This window comes from Euprymna scolopes, chromosome 42, assembly GCF_053919585.1.
Source record: "Euprymna scolopes isolate OS-2025 chromosome 42, ASM5391958v1, whole genome shotgun sequence".
NCBI lineage: Eukaryota > Metazoa > Mollusca > Cephalopoda > Sepiida > Sepiolidae > Euprymna > Euprymna scolopes.
Window position 1 is genome coordinate 65,726,946 of NC_136523.1, and position 23,368 is coordinate 65,750,313.

At 31.4% G+C, this 23,368-nt stretch overlaps 1 protein-coding gene across 3 annotated transcripts in view; it reads right to left on the bottom strand.

The window, feature by feature from the left end:
* Positions 1-23,368, bottom strand: part of LOC145267169 (interleukin enhancer-binding factor 2 homolog) — a 38,476-nt gene that overhangs the window by 9,915 nt on the left and 5,193 nt on the right. Inside the window, exons 2-10 of one of the 3 annotated variants that reach the window (XM_080123221.1) lie at positions 14,553-14,663; positions 9,421-9,463; positions 8,894-8,950; positions 7,123-7,248; positions 6,646-6,748; positions 5,182-5,247; positions 4,946-5,062; positions 3,544-3,622; positions 2,784-2,871 (exon numbers count right to left, since the gene is read on the bottom strand). In XM_080123221.1, the coding sequence (XP_079979347.1) occupies positions 2,784-2,871; positions 3,544-3,622; positions 4,946-5,062; positions 5,182-5,247; positions 6,646-6,748; positions 7,123-7,248; positions 8,894-8,950; positions 9,421-9,463; positions 14,553-14,663 (790 nt within the window). The remainder of the gene's footprint in view (positions 1-2,783; positions 2,872-3,543; positions 3,623-4,945; positions 5,063-5,181; positions 5,248-6,645; positions 6,749-7,122; positions 7,249-8,893; positions 8,951-9,420; positions 9,464-14,552; positions 14,664-23,368) is intronic. The other 2 variants (XM_080123223.1, XM_080123222.1) reach the window with 2 other exon arrangements.

The window sequence follows — 23,368 nt, forward strand, 5'->3', positions numbered from 1 at the left end:
ATAGTTTCGATGTTAGTTTGGGTGTTTCTTTTGGAAGTGGATGGTCTGTTTCTTGTTTCTGGTGAGAGGCTTTTTTTGGGTTTTGGTCTGGGACTTTTAGATTTACTTTGTCTTGACTGTCTTTTTTGGCTACCAGTTTCAACTAGTTCAAATTTATTTTCATTTTCAATTAATACTAATTCTGTTTTTTGTTTGTCATTTTGTTTTTGGGGGGTAGTTTTTTTGTTGTTCTGTTCTATTTCCATTTTTTCTGTTGTTGTGTGTTTATTTTTAACATCTGTTTTTGTCCTTGTTAGTGACTTGGATCTTTCACGTTTTGATAATTGAGGAGGTTTCATTTCTTTAGAGATTGATTCCTCAATATTGATGGAAGTTTTTCTGATTTCCTTTGTTTCGTTTTCTTTTATACTGGGTTGTTCGTTTCTGACTTTTATTTGGCTGTTAGAATTTATTTTCAGTTCTGATAAAAAAGATTTTAATTCTTCAAGTATGTTCTTTAGTTCTTTTGCTAGGTTTGCAATTTCTGGAGCAAGGTTTAGTTCATTGTAGTTGTACATTTTGTTTGCTTGTTGGGTTATTGTGGCATATGAGTTTTTGGTGCGATTTGTGACTTTTTTGCGGGCTTCTTGGAAGGTTATATTTTTTTGATATTTGATTGTTATTATTTCCTTCTCTTGCTTATATATTTTGCACTGTTTTGAGTGAGAGTGGTGCTCTTCTTGACAGTTTGTGCATTTGGTTTTATTTGGACAGTCTTCTTCATCGTGGTCTGGGTTTTTTTCACTGCAGTTTCCACATGTGAAGAATCTTAGACATTGGTCTTTATTATGTCCAAACTTTTGGCAGTTGTAGCATTGTAAAGGTTTTGGAATGTATTGTTCTATTTTCGTTCTTTCATAACCTATATTGATGGTCTCTGGTATTTGAGGATAATTGAATGTTAATATATAAGTGTTTGTATATATTACCTCTCCTTTTTTTTTAAATGTGATTCTTTTTACATCTGTGACCCCTTGGTTTTTTAGTTCTGTTTTGATTTCTTCTGTTGTGCAGACGGAGATTTCCTGGTTTTTTATGACTCCTTTGGAGTAGTTTAGTGTTTGGTGTGGATAAGCTTTGATGTTTGTTTCATGCAATTTTTGTAGTTGAAGTAGAGTTTTGGCCTGTTTTTTATTTTGTACTTCTACCAATATGGTACCATTCCTTAATTTTTTGACATTTTTAGGTGTTATTTTGCTTGATATTACCTTTTGGATAATGAAGGGTGACATTTTAGTTAACGGTATATTAGACGTTGCTTCTAGCACGATGAATCTTGGAAAGTTTGTATCTTCATTGTCGCTGTCAGAGTCAATTTCTGTGTGTGGTCTCTTGGATTTTTTGGCATTCATAATAATTTTTGAAAAATTCATCAGCCATGCTCCCCACCCTCCTCGGAGCCCCTTATGGGGAAGAACTATGAGGGGGTAAATCCCATTCGCCTCGGTTCTCCAGGGCTACATAGCTGGTATACTCAAACATGGGGAGGTTTCCAAGCATTCACAATATATGGTTATGCCCACCCAAGTATGGGATTTCCCTGTATTTTTATTATTCCTGATGGTTACCTTTTTCCCAGCTTGATTGACCCTTCAGCCATCGCTTATTAACTCAGTTTATTGTTTATGTTGAGTGTTAGTGTGTTTTTGTTTGGATTGTCTGAATTAGTGCTTGTCATGACCAACCGATTGATTGGATCGGGCCTATCCAACCTCCCGTCTAGCCTAGTAAGGGCCAAAGTGGTGTGTTGTAGTATCATGTTATTATTTCCTAGGCATGTTCCACTCAACCACCAGGATCCCGTTCTTAATGCATTACGGGTTGCCACCAACGGTCAACTGGTGGTCCCATTGAAGGATTTTTACCCTCTGCAGGGGGGCAGTTGGTATGTTCTATCGCCCTACCAACTAGGCAAAAAAAAAAAAAAAAAAAAAAAAAAAAAAAGGGGTGAGGAGGTGAAGGAAAAAGAAAACGAGGGAGGGGAAGGGGAGGAGAATGTTGTTTTTGTTTTCGCAGAACATGACTAAGTTTTGCAAAAGGGAATAAAAAAACAAAGACATCTATGTAGGTGCGTTTCATCTCAGGAAGTCAGTAGACAGCCTGATCTGGTAGCACCAGGCACCATAGAGAACCTACTGTGTATTGTATAAAATTATTTTTTATGTATAATGTCTTGAATTAAAGTTTAAAGTGCAAAACTCAAGTATCATGGTTCAATTGTGCTTTGAACAGAAACATTCATATTAGACGCTCCCATGTCATATAAAGGACATACTGTTGATGTTTGATGACCTTTCCACTTGTGCGGTAATAAAACTTCTCAAAACATGTGACGTTAGGCGGTGTAAAGCATTAACTAAAATCGCCTGTTCTTGCTCCCATGACATTATTTCAATTATCGATATTCACTGAAGACATTTTGATTCAAAATGTATCTAAGAATACAGCCAGGCACATAGATATATAGGCATATAGATATATAGATACGTTTGTGTGAAATTTTGTTTTCGGGTCCTTTGTATTTAATAGTAAATATTCAAATAATTTATTTTTATTTAATAGTAAATATTCAAATAATTTATTTTTATTTAATAGTAAATATTCAAATAATTTATTTTTATTTAATAGTAAATATTCAAATAATTTATTTTTAATTGGAGATCAATTTTTATTTAATAGTAAATATTCAAATAATTTATTTTTAATTGGAGATCAATTTTTATATGTAATCAAATCACACTTACCAGCAAATCTACAATCCATGGTGTAAGTGGCTCCAAACCTTGGAATCTATTTTTCAAATCTCGTATTAAACGAATCAACACTTTTATGCTGGAAAAGTGAAGAAAAAAATGTGAGCATTTTAAAAAATATTTTATCAATACACTATATCATACTAAACATGAATTCATTTTTTTTCTTAAGGCCTTGTTTCTTTGTTAACTAAAAATGAATTCTAAAATAAAGTTTCCATGTTCTAATTATCCATAATTAGATACATTACTCATCTCTTAGCTTTGCATTTTTATTGCCCCTTTGCCATCTTGATCATTCTCAAAGTTTCGTAATGATTGAGCATTAGTGATTCTTCATCTTATTCGCATACATGCATATGTATACAATACAAAACATAAATTAGACGACAAAAATTAACTTTAATAAGAATAACCTTTTTATGCAAAAAGACAGTAATCACACTTATTTGTTTTAGAAAAATAAATGCTTGGGACCTGTTGAGTCATGGGCATGCCTAGTAGAGATATACACACATAAACATGCATTACACATTTGATCAGATAGTTTTATCAAAGAGATATATCGTATGAATAGTAAGAGAAAAATATACTTGGACAAAGCAGATTTTAAACTTTTTATTCAATGCCTATTCATTTGGAGCCAAAGATAAATAGTTGTAAAAACTTTCGTGGAATTTTTAGATTTTAAGACAATTTATTCCAATAGAAATTCACCAGAATAACATCACATGAAGACCACAAAAATTACCTTGAATGTGAAGCATTTTCTTCAAACCAACGCGCATGTCGAATAGCTGCTAAGTGTCCTTGCATGATTTTACCATCCACTATGGAGAGGAAAATAAATTCACACTCAGAAACAAATGCAAATTGCAACAATTCATTTTATTAATTTTATTTTTTTATGAATAAAGTTAAAAATTTTAACTTGTATTTTGATGTTATTATAAATTACATAGATTTTAGTTTTACTGATTAAAAATATTTATCATTAGTACCAACAATGGAAAATCTTAAATAAAATAGAAAATTAGGTTGAAATTTGTCAATTTAGATCAACAAGTTCTAATTTTCCAGATTAATCATCCCAACAGTATTAACTTACGAAAAATTGGTGTGACAGCGTGATCAACTACTTCAACATACAAGAAATCCGTGAGAGCTAAATATTTTTTATGATAGTATACAGAATGTAGAACTATAATACAGAATATAGAGCTATGATACAGAATATAGAGCTATGATACAGAATATAGAGCTATGATACAGAATATAGAGCTATGATACAGAATATAGAGCTATGATACAGAATATAGAGCTATGATACAGAATATAGAGCTATGATACAGAATATAGAGCTATGATACAGAATATAGAGCTATGATACAGAATATAGAACTATAATACAGAATATAGAACTATAATACAGAATATAGAACTATAATACAGAATATAGAACTATAATACAGAATATAGAACTATAATACAGAATTTTTTTTTTTTTTTTTTTTTTTAAATAAATGGTTTCACAGTATTTCCTGAACAAAAGGGTCGAACCTTCAGAAGACTGTCACTAATAATTACTTAGCATTATCCATTTCACTATTGCGTAATGGATAAAGGTAAGGAGTTGAAGGTTCAATCCACAGTGCGGATGATACTAAAAATCAAAATTATTTAAGATTTTTACCAGATTATGACCAATAAAACGAAAGCAAGCCACTCTTAAATGTCTTTGTACCAATTAACGGAATTCAACAAAACAAGCATAAAAGGTCAGAAGTTAAATTGTCAAAAATATTGTGAGAAAAATGGTAATTTGAATAATGTAAATACTACATATTCCTACTTTGGGAAAACACATAGGTCATAAGGATTGGAAGGATTATAAATCTAAAGCTCAATTTTTACCCCATGATTGCATAATGGCGTTCTCGACATGTCTTGACAGATTCTCTGCATTGTACGAGATTTATTATTCTGGACTAAATTGAGAAAAGTTCAGACTATATCTATTCAACTATCAGAGCCTGATTAATGTTAAAAATGATGTTATATTTTTATACATTTATTAGCTACAAAACTTACATAAATAACTAAAAAGATGAAACTATTTTTTGAATTAAGAACATAATTGCAAATATACTTACAGTGCAATTCTGGGTCCAATTTCTTGAGATTTGGTGGGATAGTAGTAATTAGACATTTCACAGAGACTTCAGAATAACTAATTTCAAAGCCAGAGTCATTGGTGAGCATACTCAGAACTGAAACACAGGAGATAACATTTTTTTCATTTAGGTTTTCAAGTGACATTTCATAAAATACGATTCAATTTTCACCTTTCTCTTAACAATGAAATAGGGGTGGGGATTTTTAAACTCACCTTCATGAGGATCAGCAGCACGAAGGTCTTCAGCAACTTTGTTCCCGAGAGCAGATACGGCCTCTTCTGCAGGAAATGAAGACAAAAGTAAAATTAAAAATGTACATATGCAAACATTTGCTAAAAATATACATTTTAAAAACTTAAAAATTTACGCAAAGGATCTCACTAGCAAAAAATATTTGCGTAAATTTTTAAGTTTTTAGCTAGTGAGATCCGTTAAGTTGCCTCTCATTCAGACAAGCAAAAGTGCAAACAATTTTGTGTAATGCAAAACAAATCTGAGGAACATTTTGTTTTCAGTGATGCCAATCACATTTCATATGACAAAATCAATAAGTATAATCGTAGTATTTGAGGAGGGGGGGGGGGCATTGAAGACTGATGCTTTTAGCAGATAAGCTGTGAATTTACGATATTTTCGTTTTTTATTAGATGCAAATGTTAGTTATATTAATTTCAGTTTTTAATTTATATTTTATTTGTTTTATTAAATGTATAATAGGTTTTCTTGTCCGAGAATGTACTCAAGTTGATTTTAAATATAGCATAAATAGATCCGACAATGCTATACTTCCCCTAAACATGTGAATTGAACTTGTATTAAGGTAAGAGATTCACCAAAAGTCACCTTTAAGAAGCAACTTCGTTACCCATTTTTCTTTTATGGAAAACTAACCATTGACTTTTATTGGCAAAAGCTTCATCACAAATGGATACAAAGGTTTCATTTTTCAAGAGGATTGAGCTCCACTTTATTGTGCTAGCTTATTTCAATAATAATCTGTAAGTATTGGGCATGTGAATGGTGACATTACCCTAGATACGACAATTTTTTCTCTAGGGGTCTTAACAGCATTGTACTAGAAACTTATTGCTGTTGCACCAATGATCTGGCATATGCTCCATTTCATGATGGTGCACATATTGAACATTTATAAAATCATTCATGGAATCCACAAAACTGATTTTCTATCATTAAAAGTTGAATAAATTCTATGTTCAATGGGTTTAGTTTTATTTGCTTTCACTTCACTATAGTTTCCATGGTATTTTACATGGAAAAAAAAAAACAACTTAATATTTGATGGAAGTAGTATCCCACAAATAGGCAACTTTATGGACCTTCATGAATCAGAGAGAAAATCCAGATTTGTTGGTCAATGTTGGTAAGCTAAGAATGAAATTATCTACGATAAACCAAAACAGGGATATAGTTCAGTGGGGAAAGTGCATAGAACTAATGTCAAACAGAAGACTCATTGTACCTATGCAGATCTACTTGGTGTAATGAACAACGGAATGATATTGTATGATGAGAGAAAGGAATATCCAGAATACTAACACAAACGGATAAGGAAATGTGTATAAATGACAGCAAGCATTTAAGAAAACGGAAAGTTTATAAAATTAAATGTTTTTTGGGGAAAAAAAAAAAAAAAATTTTTTTTACTAAAAACTTACTTGTTGGAAGTGTCTTTAGAATGATGACCATATCAGCTACATTGTGTCCAGCCATCATTGTTCCTTTTTTATGAGATCCCACTTGACGTACTTCTTCAATTTGCTGTTAATATACAAGAAATTATAGAATTATTTTCCAACTGGAATTTAGAAAAATCTTTTTTTTTTTTTTTTTGAAAACTCAAACAGTAAGATTTTATTTAAACCTCGAAAAACATTTTAACAATCTTGTTTAAAATTATGTTACAAGGAAAACTGAGGAGTCTGTTTGAAAAACAGATCAAGACTAAAGATGTGTATGCATGTGTGATGAATATTCAAAACAAGACATTTTTCATGATTAAAATTTTTTTCTTTGTAATATGCATTATCATGCAGTCGAGATATGCACATTTTTGTTAAAAGACAAACGATCTATGGCATAATGAAATTTTAAAAAATATCCGAAAAACTAAAATGTTGAATGATTTTACGTACTGCAGGCTCAAAAGAAGCAGTTAAGATGAGATTATCAAGAACAGTCTGTATTTTAGTAACAAGAGCAAGTACGGCAGCTTGTTCTGTTGTAGTGGGTGTCAGATCCTGATTCCTCTTGAGTAAAGCCTGAAAAAGTAAACAATACAAGAGTTAGCAAAGAAGTCATCTTATGAAAAAGATGTATAAATTTACATCAAAACATGTAATAAAAAAAAAATAAATAAATAAAAAAAAACTCACATAAAGGCAAACGAACGATGTTAAATGTAAAAATTGAAAAAACAGAAAAACGAACACGTGAAAAATGGCTTAAATAAGCCTGTTTCAATATTAAAATTAAAAAAAAATCGGTGGGTACCGTGGTGTTTTTGGGTGTGGTCGGGGGTGGATAAGCGAAGTAAAAAAAAAAAAAAAAAAAAAAAAAAAAAAACAGAAAAACGAACATTACGTGAAAAAAAAATAAATAACACTGGTTCAATATTTAGATAAAAAAAAAAAAAAAAAAAAAAAAAAAAGACATCTCACACCACGATTCGAACCCAAAACGTTTAGATAACAAACCAACGTGCTAACCAACTGAGCTAACGCGACGTACATGAAATTTAGTCAGTTCTTCAACTATTTAAAGTAAATCAGGTCATGACATCTGACGCATGCGTAGAATCGGTCGGCGTCATGAGAGGACCGTTTTTGTTGAGGTGTAAAAGAAAAAAAAGTTTTAGTATAAAGGTAGGCTTGAACCCCAAACGTTTGACGCAGAGGTGGAAAGGAAATGAAAAAAAAAAAATCCCTGCGACCCAACCATCTCGACCACGAGAACAGATGGATTGATAAGTGTGTTAAGTTAACGTTTATAAACCGAAATTAGCAGGTGCCACAACGTCAAGTTGCGGAAGCCAGTTTCTGTTTTCCCCACTATGCAGCGATCAAACAAAAAACAAAACAAAAAAAAAACAAAAAAAAAAAAACAAACATTAGTACTTACATTAGTAAGGAAAACGAACACGTGAAAAATGGCTTAAATAAGCCTGTTTCGATATTAAAATTTAAAAAAAAAAAAAAAAATCGGTGGGTACCCGGGTGTTTTTGGTTGTCGCTAAGAATAAGCGATGTGTAAAAAAAAAAAAAGCAGAAAAACGAACGTTACGTGAAAAATGGCTTAAATAACACTGGTTCAATATTTAAATTTAAAAAAAATCGAAAAAAGAAAACCCCATCTCGCACTACGATTCGAACCCAAAATGTTTAGATAATGAACCAAGGCCTTAACCAACTGAGCTAACGCCACGTACATGGAATTTGTTCGTTTTTTTAACTATTTATGCGTAGAATCGGTCATTGTTACGAGAGGACAGTTTTTTGTTGACCCCCCTCCCCCCTGGTCGAAATTGTCGATTTCAGGGTGAAAAAATTAACGTTTTTGGCCAATTTCTCGAGCAAAGGATGGAGCTTCGATGTGAAACTGAGTTTGTGAATTTTCGTCGCATCTGTCAAAAGTTCTTAGACATCCAAACATACATACATTTTCGCTTTTATATATATATATATATATATATATATATATATATATATATATATATATATATATATATATATATATATATATATATATATATAGATGGGAAAGGGTAGTCACATAAAACATTTAACAGTAATCTATATTGTACTCAAAACAGATGTGTCTATGCATAAAAAAATGGCTTGAATTGAGAAGATAATCATAACGGAAGATCCAGTCAACCAAGATATAAAAAAAACTGGCAACACTCACTTCAGTGAAGGATTTGTCATCAGATGCAGGCTTTGCTCTGGGGAATGCACTCTCACACTGAAAAGAGGAAAGCAAAGTTTATTTTTACCATCTTAAAAACAGGTTTTATACATGAGCTAACACTTTAATTTTGTAATTTTATTAACAATTATGTACATGTGATGCTATAAATCTATAACTTTAAATAGAACACGTGTTATGAAAATAAAGAATTCATATGAATGTCGGGACGTTTCAACTAGATTAGGTACCTGGTTAAATAACCAGGGAATTATTGTTTTCAACTAGGTTTAGAGATAAAATAACAATTAAATTGTCATTATGGAGCTTCTAGGCTAATGGAACTTATATCTTGTTAGATCAATGACTGATATATGAAAACTCGTTTTGCTATTAAAATACAAAGATTCCAAAGATTTTATGGTTTCCTCCATCTTACTTGAAAAGTTAAAGAAACAAGAAAAAAAAAACAAAAAAAAAACTTATTTTTCAAACTAAAATAGTAAAACTAATAGAAAATGACGTACTTGAGCCAAATCGAATGGGACATGAGGAACAAATGCACGGAACCTGAAAAAGTTAAAATCAGTAAAGGAAAAAAATGTCATTTAGAAAAATACAATGCCACACTTTATTTAGGATAGAACAAAACGGGACAGATTCAAATATATTTTGTAATTTATTTCTTTTCCAAAAATTATGGAAATTTTTATTTTTCCTATCAAAACAATCAAATTTCAGTAAAAACTAAAACTAAATATCAATCATATTCAGCAGGTGAAAGAAATAACATACATTAAATTAGTCATTTATATAATTTAAAAGGTTAAAACTTACCATTTACAATGTTTTTACCGTTTTGCATGTAAATCGTATAATTTGTCCAATAAGTCACCAAATTGAGATTAATTCAAATACCTTCTTTCATGAATGTGGGTAGAACAATCTACCCCCCCCCCCTTCTCATAAAAAGGAGAAGTTACAAAATCCAAGTTATGACAAAATGAAAGGGATCCAAAGAAAAATGAGGGAGTACTTCAATAAAAATATTGTGACTTGACAACTACATGGCATATCATGAAAATTTTATTAAGGGTTTGAGAAAAGTACAAGCAGTTTACAGATGCTCACACAATACTTTTGTCTTATTTAACTAGCATATCAACATTTGTTAGGTGACTTTTTTTTTTTTTTTTTTTTACATAGGCGTCACCACTTATCAAGGCCGATAGGCCACTCAAGGATAAGGGTTAAAGAGTGTAGAGTAGTCAAAAGGACAATATAGTAATCGATAGTAATGGAAGTTCGGTAAATTTGTTAACTTAAGTGGAACGGCTCATCAGAAACTTGTTCACATTGGACTTGAAGACAACCATATTATAAACAGCTGGAAAGCGGAAGACGATTCCACAGGCGTGCAGTTCTAAGAAAGAAGCTTTGATCATGGAATCTATGTTTAGGTTTAGGTACAGATAAATAGTGGGGAAAATTATTGATAATGTTTTCAGCTAGTCTAGTGTTTCTTGTGAAAGTTTGGCGAGGGGGGACCAGAGATTGAAGCTCAGTTGAACACTTTCCATGAAAATAACGATAAAGCAGAGACAAACTCGCAACATCTCTTCTGTGAGATAGAGGTTGCAGCGAAGAGAAAAGGACATCTCCCACCAGGTCACGAAGTCTATTTTGAACCCTATCAAGGCAGGACAAGTCTTTTTTTAGCAGCTCCTGCCCAGATGTGGCAACAGTATTCCATCCTTGGACGTATCTGGCTCTTATATAGATAGAGAATTGCATCAGCAGCGAGATATCTACTGGATCGATAGAAGGATCCGACCATTTTTCCAGCAGCCTTGGCAACAGATTTGATGTACGTATTCCATTTAAGATCAGGAGTAAAGGTCAAGCCCAGAAGCCTGTCAAAACTTGAGGCCTCCCCAAGACGAGAGCCATTCATTTTAATTGATGCCAGATGGGGATCAGAACGTTGATGATGTATAAAGATAGAAGCTTGGTTTTAGATGCATTAAAAGTAACCAGCCACTCCTTTCCCCATTGTACAACGTGATCAATATCAGAGGAGAGAGAATCGGAGAGAACTTGGTCATTTACTGTCTTAGATATGCTACCATAGATGGTAGTGTCGTCAGCAAAAATGTCTACGAATGATGTAAGGATGTGATTTGGAAAATCATTAATGTAGATCAGGAAAAGAGTTGGGCCCAGGATGGACCCCTGAGGGACTCCAGCATTTATACTGTGAGCTTCTGATTTTTGCCCATCAACTACTACTCTTATGAACCTATCAGAGAGAAATGATTTAATAATTGAGAAGACATTTCCAGCTATACCATAGCTGGAGATCTTGTGAAAAACCTTTATGCCATACCCTATCAAAGGCCTTTGATATGTCAAGAGCAATTGCCCTAGAAAGGTTACCTCTGTCGAGAGATTAGCTAATCCTATAAGATAACTGTAAGCACATCTGCTGTAGATCTAGCAGAACGGAAACCATATTGTGTGTCACTAAGAAGGTTATTTTTGCTGAGATGGTTGATTACTTCTCTATTTAACACAGATTCTAGCAACTTACTCATGACGCACAGGAGACTTATTGGCCTGTACTGAGAGGGGGATGAACGATCACCTGAATTCTTAAATACAGGGCATACTGATGAGATTTTCCAGGGTGATGGGAAGCAATTTTCCTTAAGACAACGTTTAAACAGTTTTGTAAGTATGGGTGCTAGTTCTGGTTGAAGTTTTTTGAGTACTATAATTGGAATACCGTCAGGGCCGGTTGCTTTACTGGAATCAAGGTTTTTGATTAGCTTGGCAACATCACATACAGATATTTGTATATCACATAGTGTTTTCTGATACAGGAGGAAATATTGGGGGTTGGCGGCCTTGGTCGCAAAGGGTAGAATTGGCTGCAAAGTTCTTGGCAAAGAGTTTGGCTTTGTCTGATGCTGACGAGATTAACTCAGGTTCATTGATGATAGTTGGGATAGAGCACACGCTTCTGTTCAGGATTCTGTTTGCAATTTGCCAAAACTAGTGGGAACTAAGCCGCTGCTCAGCTACTTTGGACTTGACGGTGCCCTTTGTAGTTTTTTAAAACCACATTAGTTGTGTGTTGAGACCTAATATAATTTTTAAGTATGGTTTTGTCTTTCTCAAAAAGGAGAGAATGTCATCCATGTTTTCGAACATATCTTTCATATTGTTAGTTTTTAAATTGCGCTTTCTAGCAGTAGTAAGAGCTTCACATTCCACAAGAATGTTTGACATTGCAAGTCTTCTGACATGTCAAACTTTGTGGTGGTTGTTTTTGTTAGAGTATAAAGGAGCGAATGGGGTTTCATATTCTGGATATAACTTTTCTTTATTTTCTAGGAACTGGTCTCCACTCTCCAAGAATGGGTTTGATTTGAAAGAGCTTGTTCTTTGTGTTATTCTAGTGGTGTTGCCATTTTGCAGAAAAATAATAGGTTTATTTTACATTTCAATTCAAAGAGATGTCGATAGCATCAAGGTTTAAAGCTGATTTGGTTGCTAAATCTGCTCTTTTGTTTCCTCTTACTCCAATGTTGACTTGGGATCCAGCACAGAATTATTTCTTCATGGATAATCAATCTAGTCTGTCCAGTAATTTGTCATACTTTTTGTTACAATCAATTAATAATCTAATGTGTAAAGTTATTAAGTTTTGATAATGCCTGAAGATGACCATGACATTGTTTTGTAGGTCCAGAGATAACTTGTCAGTCCAATCCGAGCTCTGAAGTATCTCTTGCATGTAGAGGATCTGTGGGATGATTCTGTATATAAAAAAAATACTATTACAAACTCCATATCTCTCTTCACAGATCCAATCCAAGTCTTCAGTTGGTCACCTTCGTACTCTCTTCAGCCAATACATGTGGGTGTCAAAACCATCAAAGCTTCCATGTTAGTGGTGTTGCAATTTTGCAGGAATAGTGTGGTTTGAATTTGATCAAAGAGAAGGATAGTGTATTCTATTTCTGTATGCTTTCATTTTCAAATTACTGATGCCATTTGAGCAAAAACTCTGTACATAGGAATTATGAAATTTACAAAATTATGTCTACAAAACCTACCAATATTTCAAGCTAACCAAGAGTGAACATTATATACCAACTCTAAACTAAAGTAAGCCTTATACGGAATAATTCAAAGAGGCAATTTTTTTCAGTTTTGTGTGGTTCAATTTCAGTGTTTACAAGGACACGATACAGTATAATTGAACGCCTTTTTAAAATACACCTCATCTGAATCAACCACATTGGGTCAAAAATAGCTTAGGGTCTTGCAAACAATGAAACATTACCTAGATGGTAAATTTTTATGTTTATGCTACAGATGCTACTAATATCAATAACCTGCCACTCAGAACAAGCGTCGTAACAGATAACTGTTTAGTTTGATGTCTGTTTTACATGCTGACATGTGTTAAGCAGCTTTTAGAAGTTGATTTTCAAACCATTCAATCTCCAGTTCTTTATTTAACTCTTTCAAACTCCTCTATCACTTCCTCCCAGGTTTTCCTTGGCATTTTGTTATCGGTTGACTCTGCTATTTCAATCGTTCTAAAGAAAGACATTTTGGCAATATTGATTGATATCTAGTACTTATTGTTGTTCTCCCCACTCCCTCTTAATAAAAGCGGGGGGGGGGGGGGGGGAGCAGAGCTAACACTGAGTAACAAACTTTCACCCAACCTTTGCATAAAACTAAATATTCAACACTACCCACACCTAGTAGATATATTCCAAAATTCATAATTAGTTTAGGTTTGAATCCTATACATACAAATAGAAATGTATTCATATAAAATAGATAAATGGAAATATATGAAAAGAAAAGCATGTGTACTTCTTTATTTTACTTTCATGAACATGACTGAAACCCGTTATCATACCTCTTCGTACTCATTTAAATAAAACGGATAACTAAAAAGAAAAATATCTGGTGATAAATAAATGCAACTAAGTAAAACTGGACAAGTAATATAACTATATTTTAAAGGAAAAGAGATGCACTGGATATAACTTAGCTATAATCTAAAAAAAAAAAAAGAAAAAAAAAAGCAATACATAGAATATGATAGTGAAGTTCATTTAAAGCTAAAAGTGGTAGGTGTGTTAAGAGTCATCGACGCCTATATACTATGTCATGAACCTATGAACATAATGCTTTTTATTAACACAAACCACAAAGACAGGATACAGGAACTATATGGTATGTTCCAAGAGACCTGAAAGAATTTCAGTCAGGCTCTAATAGCCCCCCCCCCCCCCCAATAATTGCATTATGTAAAAAAAAAAAAAAAAAAAAAAAAAAAGGATTGTTTCAGAATTTTCAACAATAAATAGTGAAATGGCCCTTGTGGGTTAGGTTTTACTTGTATGTTGTTAGAATTTGTTACATTTTAGCCTTGATGGTGGTGTGAGGCTTACAGAACCGAGTCTCTAGACATAGGAACTATCCAACAGAATGTTAAGACGAAACTAATATATAACTTAACATTCAACAGTTTGAAAAGGAAAAGTTAAGAGGATGAAAAAAGTTGAAAGAAAATAAAAGTAAAATAAGGAATTAGTTTTATCCTAATCTCAAAAAGAAAATGCCAACTTACATGGGTCCTGGTTTGAAGGGTGGTGCCATTGGCCTCATCATTCCACCACCTCTTAGCATGGGCGGTCCACCGCGACCCCGGACGTTTCTGAAGTTGGGGCGGAAAAAACTTCTAAAATTAATGCAAATATACATATAGTTACCAAAGAGAAACACATCTCCAGTTTGTTAAGACTACCACCAAAGCACTGGAAAGGGACATCATAAATCAGATGAAGCTACACAGGAGACTTGCCAATAGAGATTTAGTGGAGAAAACATATTTGCAGCCATCCTTTCATGGGATCAATTTTTTTTTTTTTTTTTTTTTTTAAAAAACACGATAGGACAAAAAGAACAAACATCAAGTCTGGCAGTGGAAATATCTACAATTAAAAGTTCATATAGCTTTAATAATAAAGTAAATATTTTACATTTCCTTATTTTAATAAAACTAATGATTACCAAGATGGAAATTAGTATACACAGGTACCAAGACCCGAGTCATAGCATCTACTGCATTATAACTAATACGAAAAATTATTTGTGAAATTGTGGAAAAAAAAAATATACTACATAGTATTCGGAAGTAACTGATGAATTACATGTTTTTATTGGGAAAAAATATTTTTAAGCAAAAATAATTTGCTTTTAACTTATGCCAAATAGCTTTAGTCTATATTTTTGTAGATTCTATATATAAAAAAAAAATTAAAAAGATAAGGAAAAATAAGGAGCACCTAGTTTAACCCCTTACCACCAGAATTTTTTTTATACACTAAAATTTTTTAATGATGAAACCCCACGTGACAGAAGTTAGCGTGCAACTGATGCACAAACAAACCCTTTGTTCACTTGTTGAACCATGCATAGACCTGTACTTTGAAGACCAATCGGGTTTACAAGCCATAAGAGTAAGAAACATTTCATATACAGGTGTTTTTTCGAAAGGCAACTTGAAAATACAATTTGTGTTAAAAAATATTTATGCAATGTTTTTATCCTGTTGTAAAATGTAAATTCTGATAGTGATATCACAAAAACTTAATACTCCTATTCATCTTTGTCAACCAATCACGTTTTCCAAGAACACCATAACTTTAATAGATTGGAACTGTATCGATAAGAATTAACACATTGACAATGATATTACTCTTTTTTGGTAAATGAAGAAAACTTACATATTTTCAAATAAGGCTTGTAAGTAATGACAATTGTACCAACATAAGTAAACAGACTTAAAGTATACGGGCCAAAATTAAATATGACTAATTATTTTTAGCAAGTATTAATAATTTAACATCCCATGGTAAAACATGAAATGTCCTTGTAAATTCATTATTTTAAAATGAATAATTGTTAATTGTTCTACACTGATATTTTTTAACAGATTAATTTGTTTTTAAAAACATTAACATTTTTAAGAGTTTTTTTCAAATTCCATCTTAAGATATATTAAAAAGGTCTCCCCCGCCCCTCAAAATGAGTACAAATCAACTCATAACTTCACAGCAAATTACAACACTAAACATATTTACAAAATATAAATTATTTTATTAAAATTTGGCAGAATTAAAGTTTACACATTTCGGTGAACATATGCAAATTACAATTCTGTAAAAAAACAATCAGCCACATTTAAAAATTACTTTTTTCACAAAAAACGTTTTATTTATTTTACTATTATAATTTTCTTCAAGTTTTTAAAAATATTAAACACATAAAAACAGATTTGATTGTACTTTGCAAAAGAGGGTGATAAGAAATATTTACTAGCATAGAATTAATCTTGTGTTCAGGGAAATCAACTTTAACAGTGTTCCCTTAAAGATAAGTTTCATGATAGTGTTTACAATAAAAAGCATTATATATATATATATATATTATTCATGGGCACATGTTTTGCTACATCTACTGCTCATCAGCATAGCTGTTTTTTCACTAAACAAAAACTGCTGAATGAATCTATTTCATTAACTTAATGAAATCAAAAAAGTAAATACCCCCCCTCCCCAAATTCTGTTCCCAAAAGAGATGTTTTTTTTATACAGGATTTATCTTTATTTTTTAATTCTTCAGTTGGATATGTTTCATATATTTTAATTGACCGAGACATTTTATTTCAATATATTAGTGTGAATACTAGCAAAGCATACTTTCTCAGTCAACTAAGAAAGCTTCATAAAGTTAAACACAAGTTAAAGTATACGTTTTAACTTATTAAAATTCACTGCACAGACTTGACAACTAATATTTGGACAATTTTTGTTAAGGTTGGTGTAGTCTAATTTGTCAATTGACTCTGGAGCAGAAACAAACAAAACGTGCAAGAAAAAACATTTTTGCATTCACAACAATAATCAACACAGCAAAATATAAGCAATGATTTGTCACATTAACAGCAATTTAACAATGTTTCTATCACCATGTTTCCCTTGTCCAGGGGCGTCCAGATATTTTTATTTTGCAAACCCACTCTTCAACAGTTCCTCAATTCCACTATATAGTTTTGTACAATCCAAGTTTACCTTGACCAGCCAACCTTCCTGCAATTCAAGACACCCGTGCTTCTGCAAATTTATCAATGAGGATAAAATTACCAGCATAACAGATTTGTCTTTAGAAAAATCTCTTTGCTGGGGAAAAAAAAGAAGTGTTTTCAGCAAACCCTTTGATCCCTGATGCAGAGGGGGACAACTTTAATGCCATCACGGAAGTTCATCTATGCTATCTTTATCGTATCGAGAATATATAGTCAATGTGACCTGGTTGTCCCACTGAAAACTTATCTACAAAGGGTGTTTGTTCTGAGAGTATGAGGAGGTTGAGGGTAATATCCTTAAAAGCAATTCCTTGCAGGTAAGTCTTCAGTAGAACATTGAATATGAACTGCTATAGATACAAGAAATTTGTGTTCAATTCTTGGCAGACACTCCAGCAAGGAAAATAGGAACTTGTACAACTGATGCTTGATTAGGTGTTTTCCTTGTTTGATTGATGGCCCTTTTTTCTTTAAAATATTCAAAAAGATTGCAAATTCTGTAATTTTTTGTAAATACATATTCAAACATTTTCAAAATTATTTGATTAGAAATATTTTAATATTGTTTATAAATTTCATGATTTTAATAATTTAACAAGATAACAATGTTAACTTTTCACAAATTTGTATATCAAAAAATTTGAATAATTTAAGATTTTTCTGCTGCTCCAAATGTAGAATGAACTCATATATAGATTATCATAGGAAAATACCATTTTTTTTTTTCTATATTTAATCAAAATTTTATCATGCCCCAAAGTATAACTGCTCTAAATAAAAAGCTTGGAACAAATATTTTAATCTTCTAAAGGTAGATGCTAGGTACAGGCAATTCTAATGCCTGCTTTGGTATGGGACCTGATTTTGAACGCCGGTTAATCATACTTTAAAAATTTTCGGTTACTTTTTGATTATGTTTAAAAGATAACAGCTTAAAGTTAATTTCTCAAAGAAAAAATAGCGTATGAAATACATGGAATAATTTTATCTCAAATCTGAAAAACCGTACATTTCACGTAAAAATTCATGACAAAAATCGTGTTTACATTTTTTGGCTAGAGAAGTATAAAGTTTTCTGGAATTCTTTCCAAGTGAAGTATTAAGTTAAAGTCTTAAAATAACGAATTAATACAATAAATGTACTTAACTTTTGCTAAAAAGGGTAATAATTATCCAAAAATACGGCCATGGTAGCAACAATTAGTTTCGTGTCAAAACAAAAGTCATGGCGGAAAATTCAAAGAAATACAAAAGCACATTAATGACATAATTTCATTATTATTTAACTGTTCCCACTTATCGAGAATTGGAAGGTCAATTTAATTTAATTCACCAAGTTACAATGACAATTTATTCATTATAAAAGTTCAAACAATTATTAATAGGATTTAAACTTTAAAAAACTTTAAACGGCATAAGCATTAATTAAAATTCATTAATTATACTGACAATTTATTCATTGAAAAAAATAAAAAAGCTTACACTATTACAGAATTCAAAGTAGAAAGGAAACAATTTATAATTATTGAAAAAAATTAAAACTTAAAAAAAAAAAACTTTAAAAAAATACAAACTTACGTTTTAATTAATTGGAATGTTTACGAGAAATTTAAAGTCAACTTTACACAATTTGAACCGTATCTGAAAATGACATCGGGTAGTTGGAGGAAAAAGGTAGGAGGCAGAGGTGGAGGGAGCAAAACGGACAGGTTTCCTTTTCAAGAATGGGCATCCGTAGTTACTGACATGGAACGTTTGTATAAATTTTTCCATTTTTTAATTTAATTATTTTTGTATGTTCCTGTTTGTAAATTAATTTTTTTTTTTTTTTAATTATTGTTCAATATTATATAAAAAATGATACGGTGAAAGTTTCACATTCTTGCGAGCAAGGAAATTATTAAAAGTTTGCATATAAAAATTATGCAAAACCTGTAACTTACAAAAAAAAAATTATTTTTTTGTAATTATAATTTTTGTGTGAAAATATTAAATAAACAATGCTTAATTAATGGTAATATCGGTAGTTTGAGAAATTCATTTTTCTTTGAGTTATATCGAATTTATTAATACAGATTTTAGGGCTTTTTTCGTAATGTTCCTGTAAAAATTATTTTATTTTTATTGTTACAAATTATGATGCTTTATTTATATAAACAAAAATTAAATTCTTGCATTTTTTATTTACTACTGAAAACCATAACTTTAGTAAAGGTATTTTTTGTTTTAAACAAAATAAAACATTTCCACTAAGATTTAAATAAAAATAATTAGTTCATTATATTCTGCGATCATTATTTGATAAATACTGAAAATTATTAAAATTGGTTCATTTCCTGATTTTTGGTGAATTTTTAAGTAAAGGAAGGGGTCAAAATGTTTATACATTTTCAGCGTCAGCATTCATTTTGCCCGTACCTAGTAGATGCTGCCTAAGTTGGGCATGATTTGTAACGGTTAACGCACAAATGGCAAAGGGCCAGGGCAAAACAAGGATGTACGAGAGTGCCCAGCCCCTAAAAATGCATGTTTTACATTTTTTTAAAAAACTTTTTTCCAACAGTTATCATAGATTAGACTTAAGTATCATTAGCAGAAAAATTTTTTGGAAAATATTAATGACTTAGGAGGGGGTTCACGTTCGCTATAAAAGGTTCTACTTCATTGCTACCCGACTTACTGTCCATTTCTTTACCGACGTGTCACGCGATTAGACCGTTTTAACGAGAAAGTAAACACCCTTTAAGTCATTTCACAAATGTAAAAACATTGCAGCCATTTTCTTCCTCATGTAATGCTCGACACTACTTATTTACGAACCGAATAAAGGTTTTAAATTAAGTAAAAACACTAAAAATTTATCCAGGTAGGTAGAGTTTGCCTTTGATAAAATTTATTTGGGTACTTGTTTAGTTGAATCAAGATATTAAAAAATGAGGGTTTGTATTACTATATGCATAAATTCGAAAAAGTTGTCAAAAAGCAAATATATAACAAATAAATGTTATCAAAGAAAAGAAGTTACTTTTCTACCTAACTGGATAATTTTTTAGTGTTTTTATTTAATGGAACATGTTTATTCAGCTCGAAAAAACATAGTGTTTACCAATATATTGAAAAATTACAAATGGCACCCGATTATTGAACATGGTAAGTTTGGGAAAATGAGTAAAACCTAAAAAATATACAAAATACTGTTAAAAACTTGCTCAATATATGTTACTGTGACATAAGCTGACATATTTGGTAGGTTTTTAACAGTATTTTGTATAATTTTTAGTTTTAACTCATTTTCCCAAACTTACCATGTTCAAGAGAGTCGGGGCGCCACTTGTAATTTTCAAATACATCGGCAAACACCTTTTTTTTGAGCTGAATAAATATGTTCTATTTAATAAAGACACTAAAAAATTATCCAGTTGGGTAGAAAAGTAACTTATCGTTCCTTTGATAACATTTATTCGTTACATATTTGTTTTTTGACAACTTTTTTGAATCTATGCGTATAGTAATACAAACTCAAAAATGAAAATATTGAAATAAATATTATAGTGTACGTACTCATTATAGAATAAAGTTTCATACAAAAAAAATCTAATTTAATCAAGTTTTTTTTTTTTTTAATCAAATTTTAATGAGATCGATCCTGTTGCATCCATTGTATTTCGGACGATAAGGGGGTGAAACGAAAAAGGGATTAACAAAGGACAAAATGAAAAAGGGGTTCACTCTAAAATAAGTGAAAAAACTAAAATATTAATCTAGATATATTTTTTCTGTCCATGTTTCAAAATAATTTTGACAAATTTTAAACTTTAAGCGGTGATTAAAGTTATCTCATTTGACGCCCCTCCTCCTCGCTTGCAAAATACACAAGATGGACGTGACACGATCGATCTCATTAACATATTCAGATACACCGGCCACTCTAATTTGTTTATTTTAGGCATAATCGAGGTTGCTGACAAGAATCTGATAATCAAACCCGGCGCAAATTTACCGTTTGCATGGTATTAACCCTTGAACTACTTTTTACAGCTTCCGTTTACACTACGCGCGCGGCAGCATAAACGACGGGTGTTGAATGTGCCTTCACGTAGAGAACTACCTTTTCACATGGCGTACGAATCTTGTGGAACATTTAAACTTATACGAAAAAGGAAAGAGCACTCCAAGTGTGTGTGTGTGGGGGGGGGGAAGAAATGTCAGACTTTTTCTTTTCAGAACAGAATTAAAAAAAATTTTTTTTTATTGGCGGACAATTTAAAATTTGAAGAACAAATTGTCTAAAACAAAATTTAAAAAAAATTACAGTACTTTTGGAGGGATTTTTTTTTTTGTCTTATGTAGTTTTTAATGCGGTTTACAAAAACATAAGCACCAAAAATTTGTGTTTTTAGTTCTTTTTTTCTTTTTGCGGGAGGGGGATTCAATTATAGAACTTGTATGGCTTAACAGGTGCTTCTGGAGGCATGTCAGAAATTTTGTGAAAAATATTGAATAATTCCACCCCGTCTTTCCAAGCTTATAACTACTCGAAAAATGTAATTCAAGCCCTACTTTTTTTTTTTCAATTAAAGGAGCAAGGTTTCATTAACAAAAAACACTACTTTTTTTTTTTGTTTAAAATTTAAATATATTATTTATTGATCTTTTATCTTCAATTTATGATATATAAAACTTTGGTGAGTAAATTAATTTACTTTTTAATAGACACTTAAAAATGGGAGGGGGGGGGCGTGAATTAAAAAAAAAAAAAAAAAAAAAAAAAACCCGTTTGTCTAAAATATATTCGGTTTATTGGAAAGAGCATAAAATTTCACATTGACTCTGAAAATATAGTACAAATTGAATCAATAGAAAAATTGATGGATTTTTAAGTTTAAAAATTGAAAAATACTGAGCTCGTAAAATTCAATTAATTTCATTACTATTTAAAAAATAAAAAATATTTCTATTACTTTTAAAACAATTTTAGTTTATTTTGGAAGTATAATCCATAAAGAAAATAAACAACCCACTTTTAAAAGAGAAATTACGAGTTTTTTTTATATTTTATTCGCAGTTTCTTGTTAGGAGTGTCAAAAATTCTGATACACCTACTGCAGTTTAGTTAACCGCTTTTTCCGTAAGTAACGTGCCGACATTTACCGATTAGAACACCATTTAACATTTTTCGGAGATTTTACATTACCCCCGCCTCCTCCCCCAATGTAAACAGAAAGCAGTAAAATCTGAAAATGTTAAAATGTATTCTAATCGGTAAATGTCGGCGCGTTAATTACGGAAAAACGATTAATTAAACTGCAGAAGCACCTGTTAAGCCACAGAAGTTCTATAACTGAATCCCCCCCTCCCGAAAAAAAAAAAGAAAAACAAAAATGGGTTATCCTTTACGGAGATGGTCCCGACGTCCGCCTCGTTCTGAGTTCGGGGAGAGGCCGTCTGACGTAGGCGGTGTCGAGGCAGAAAATTACCCTAACCTTAAAATATGCGATATCTCACAGACAGCTTTTACAAATATTGTGAAACAAATCACAAAATTTTACAGGGTTAACTAACCACGTGGAACTATTCTAATCATGTGGACTGTTTTTTTTGTTTTTAAATTCTAATTATTTGAACTGTTTATTTTGTAAAATTCCAATTATTTGAACTGTTGAATTATCAAAAATTTGGGTACTGGTCGCGGTAAGAGTTCCCTGCCGAACACCCTCCAAAAACAATGATGTCTCCCGTTTCTCGCGCAGCCGCAAAGGACATGTTTTAGTTGCCATAGTAACAACACTTTTTATCGACATTGTTTTACTGTTTAAAGACATTACTACACATTTATTAATAATATCTCACTTTTAATCACTTTTATCGACTTTTTAAAACTTTTTTTTTGTACTCTTTTTAAATGACAACGTTAATGTTTATGAATATTGAAATAAAACATTACTACACATTTATTAATATCTTTTTTTTTCTTTACTGTTTATGTGTCAATTTTATCGACTTTTTCTTTTCTTATATTGAATATTGAAATAGAAGACATTACTACACATTTATTAATAATATCTTTTTTTTTTTTTACTGTTTTACTGTTTGTGTCACTTTTATCGACTTTTTCTTTTATGAAACTTTCTTGAAATTTACTTACCACAAAATGATAGAATAATAAATTTACTTACGTTTAATCAATGTTATTTTCTTTTTTAAATAGCATTTTCTTTTTAAATGACGACGTTTTTACTGTTTATGAATATTAAAAGAAAAATAATTACTAAACATTTATTAATAAGAAAATGGGT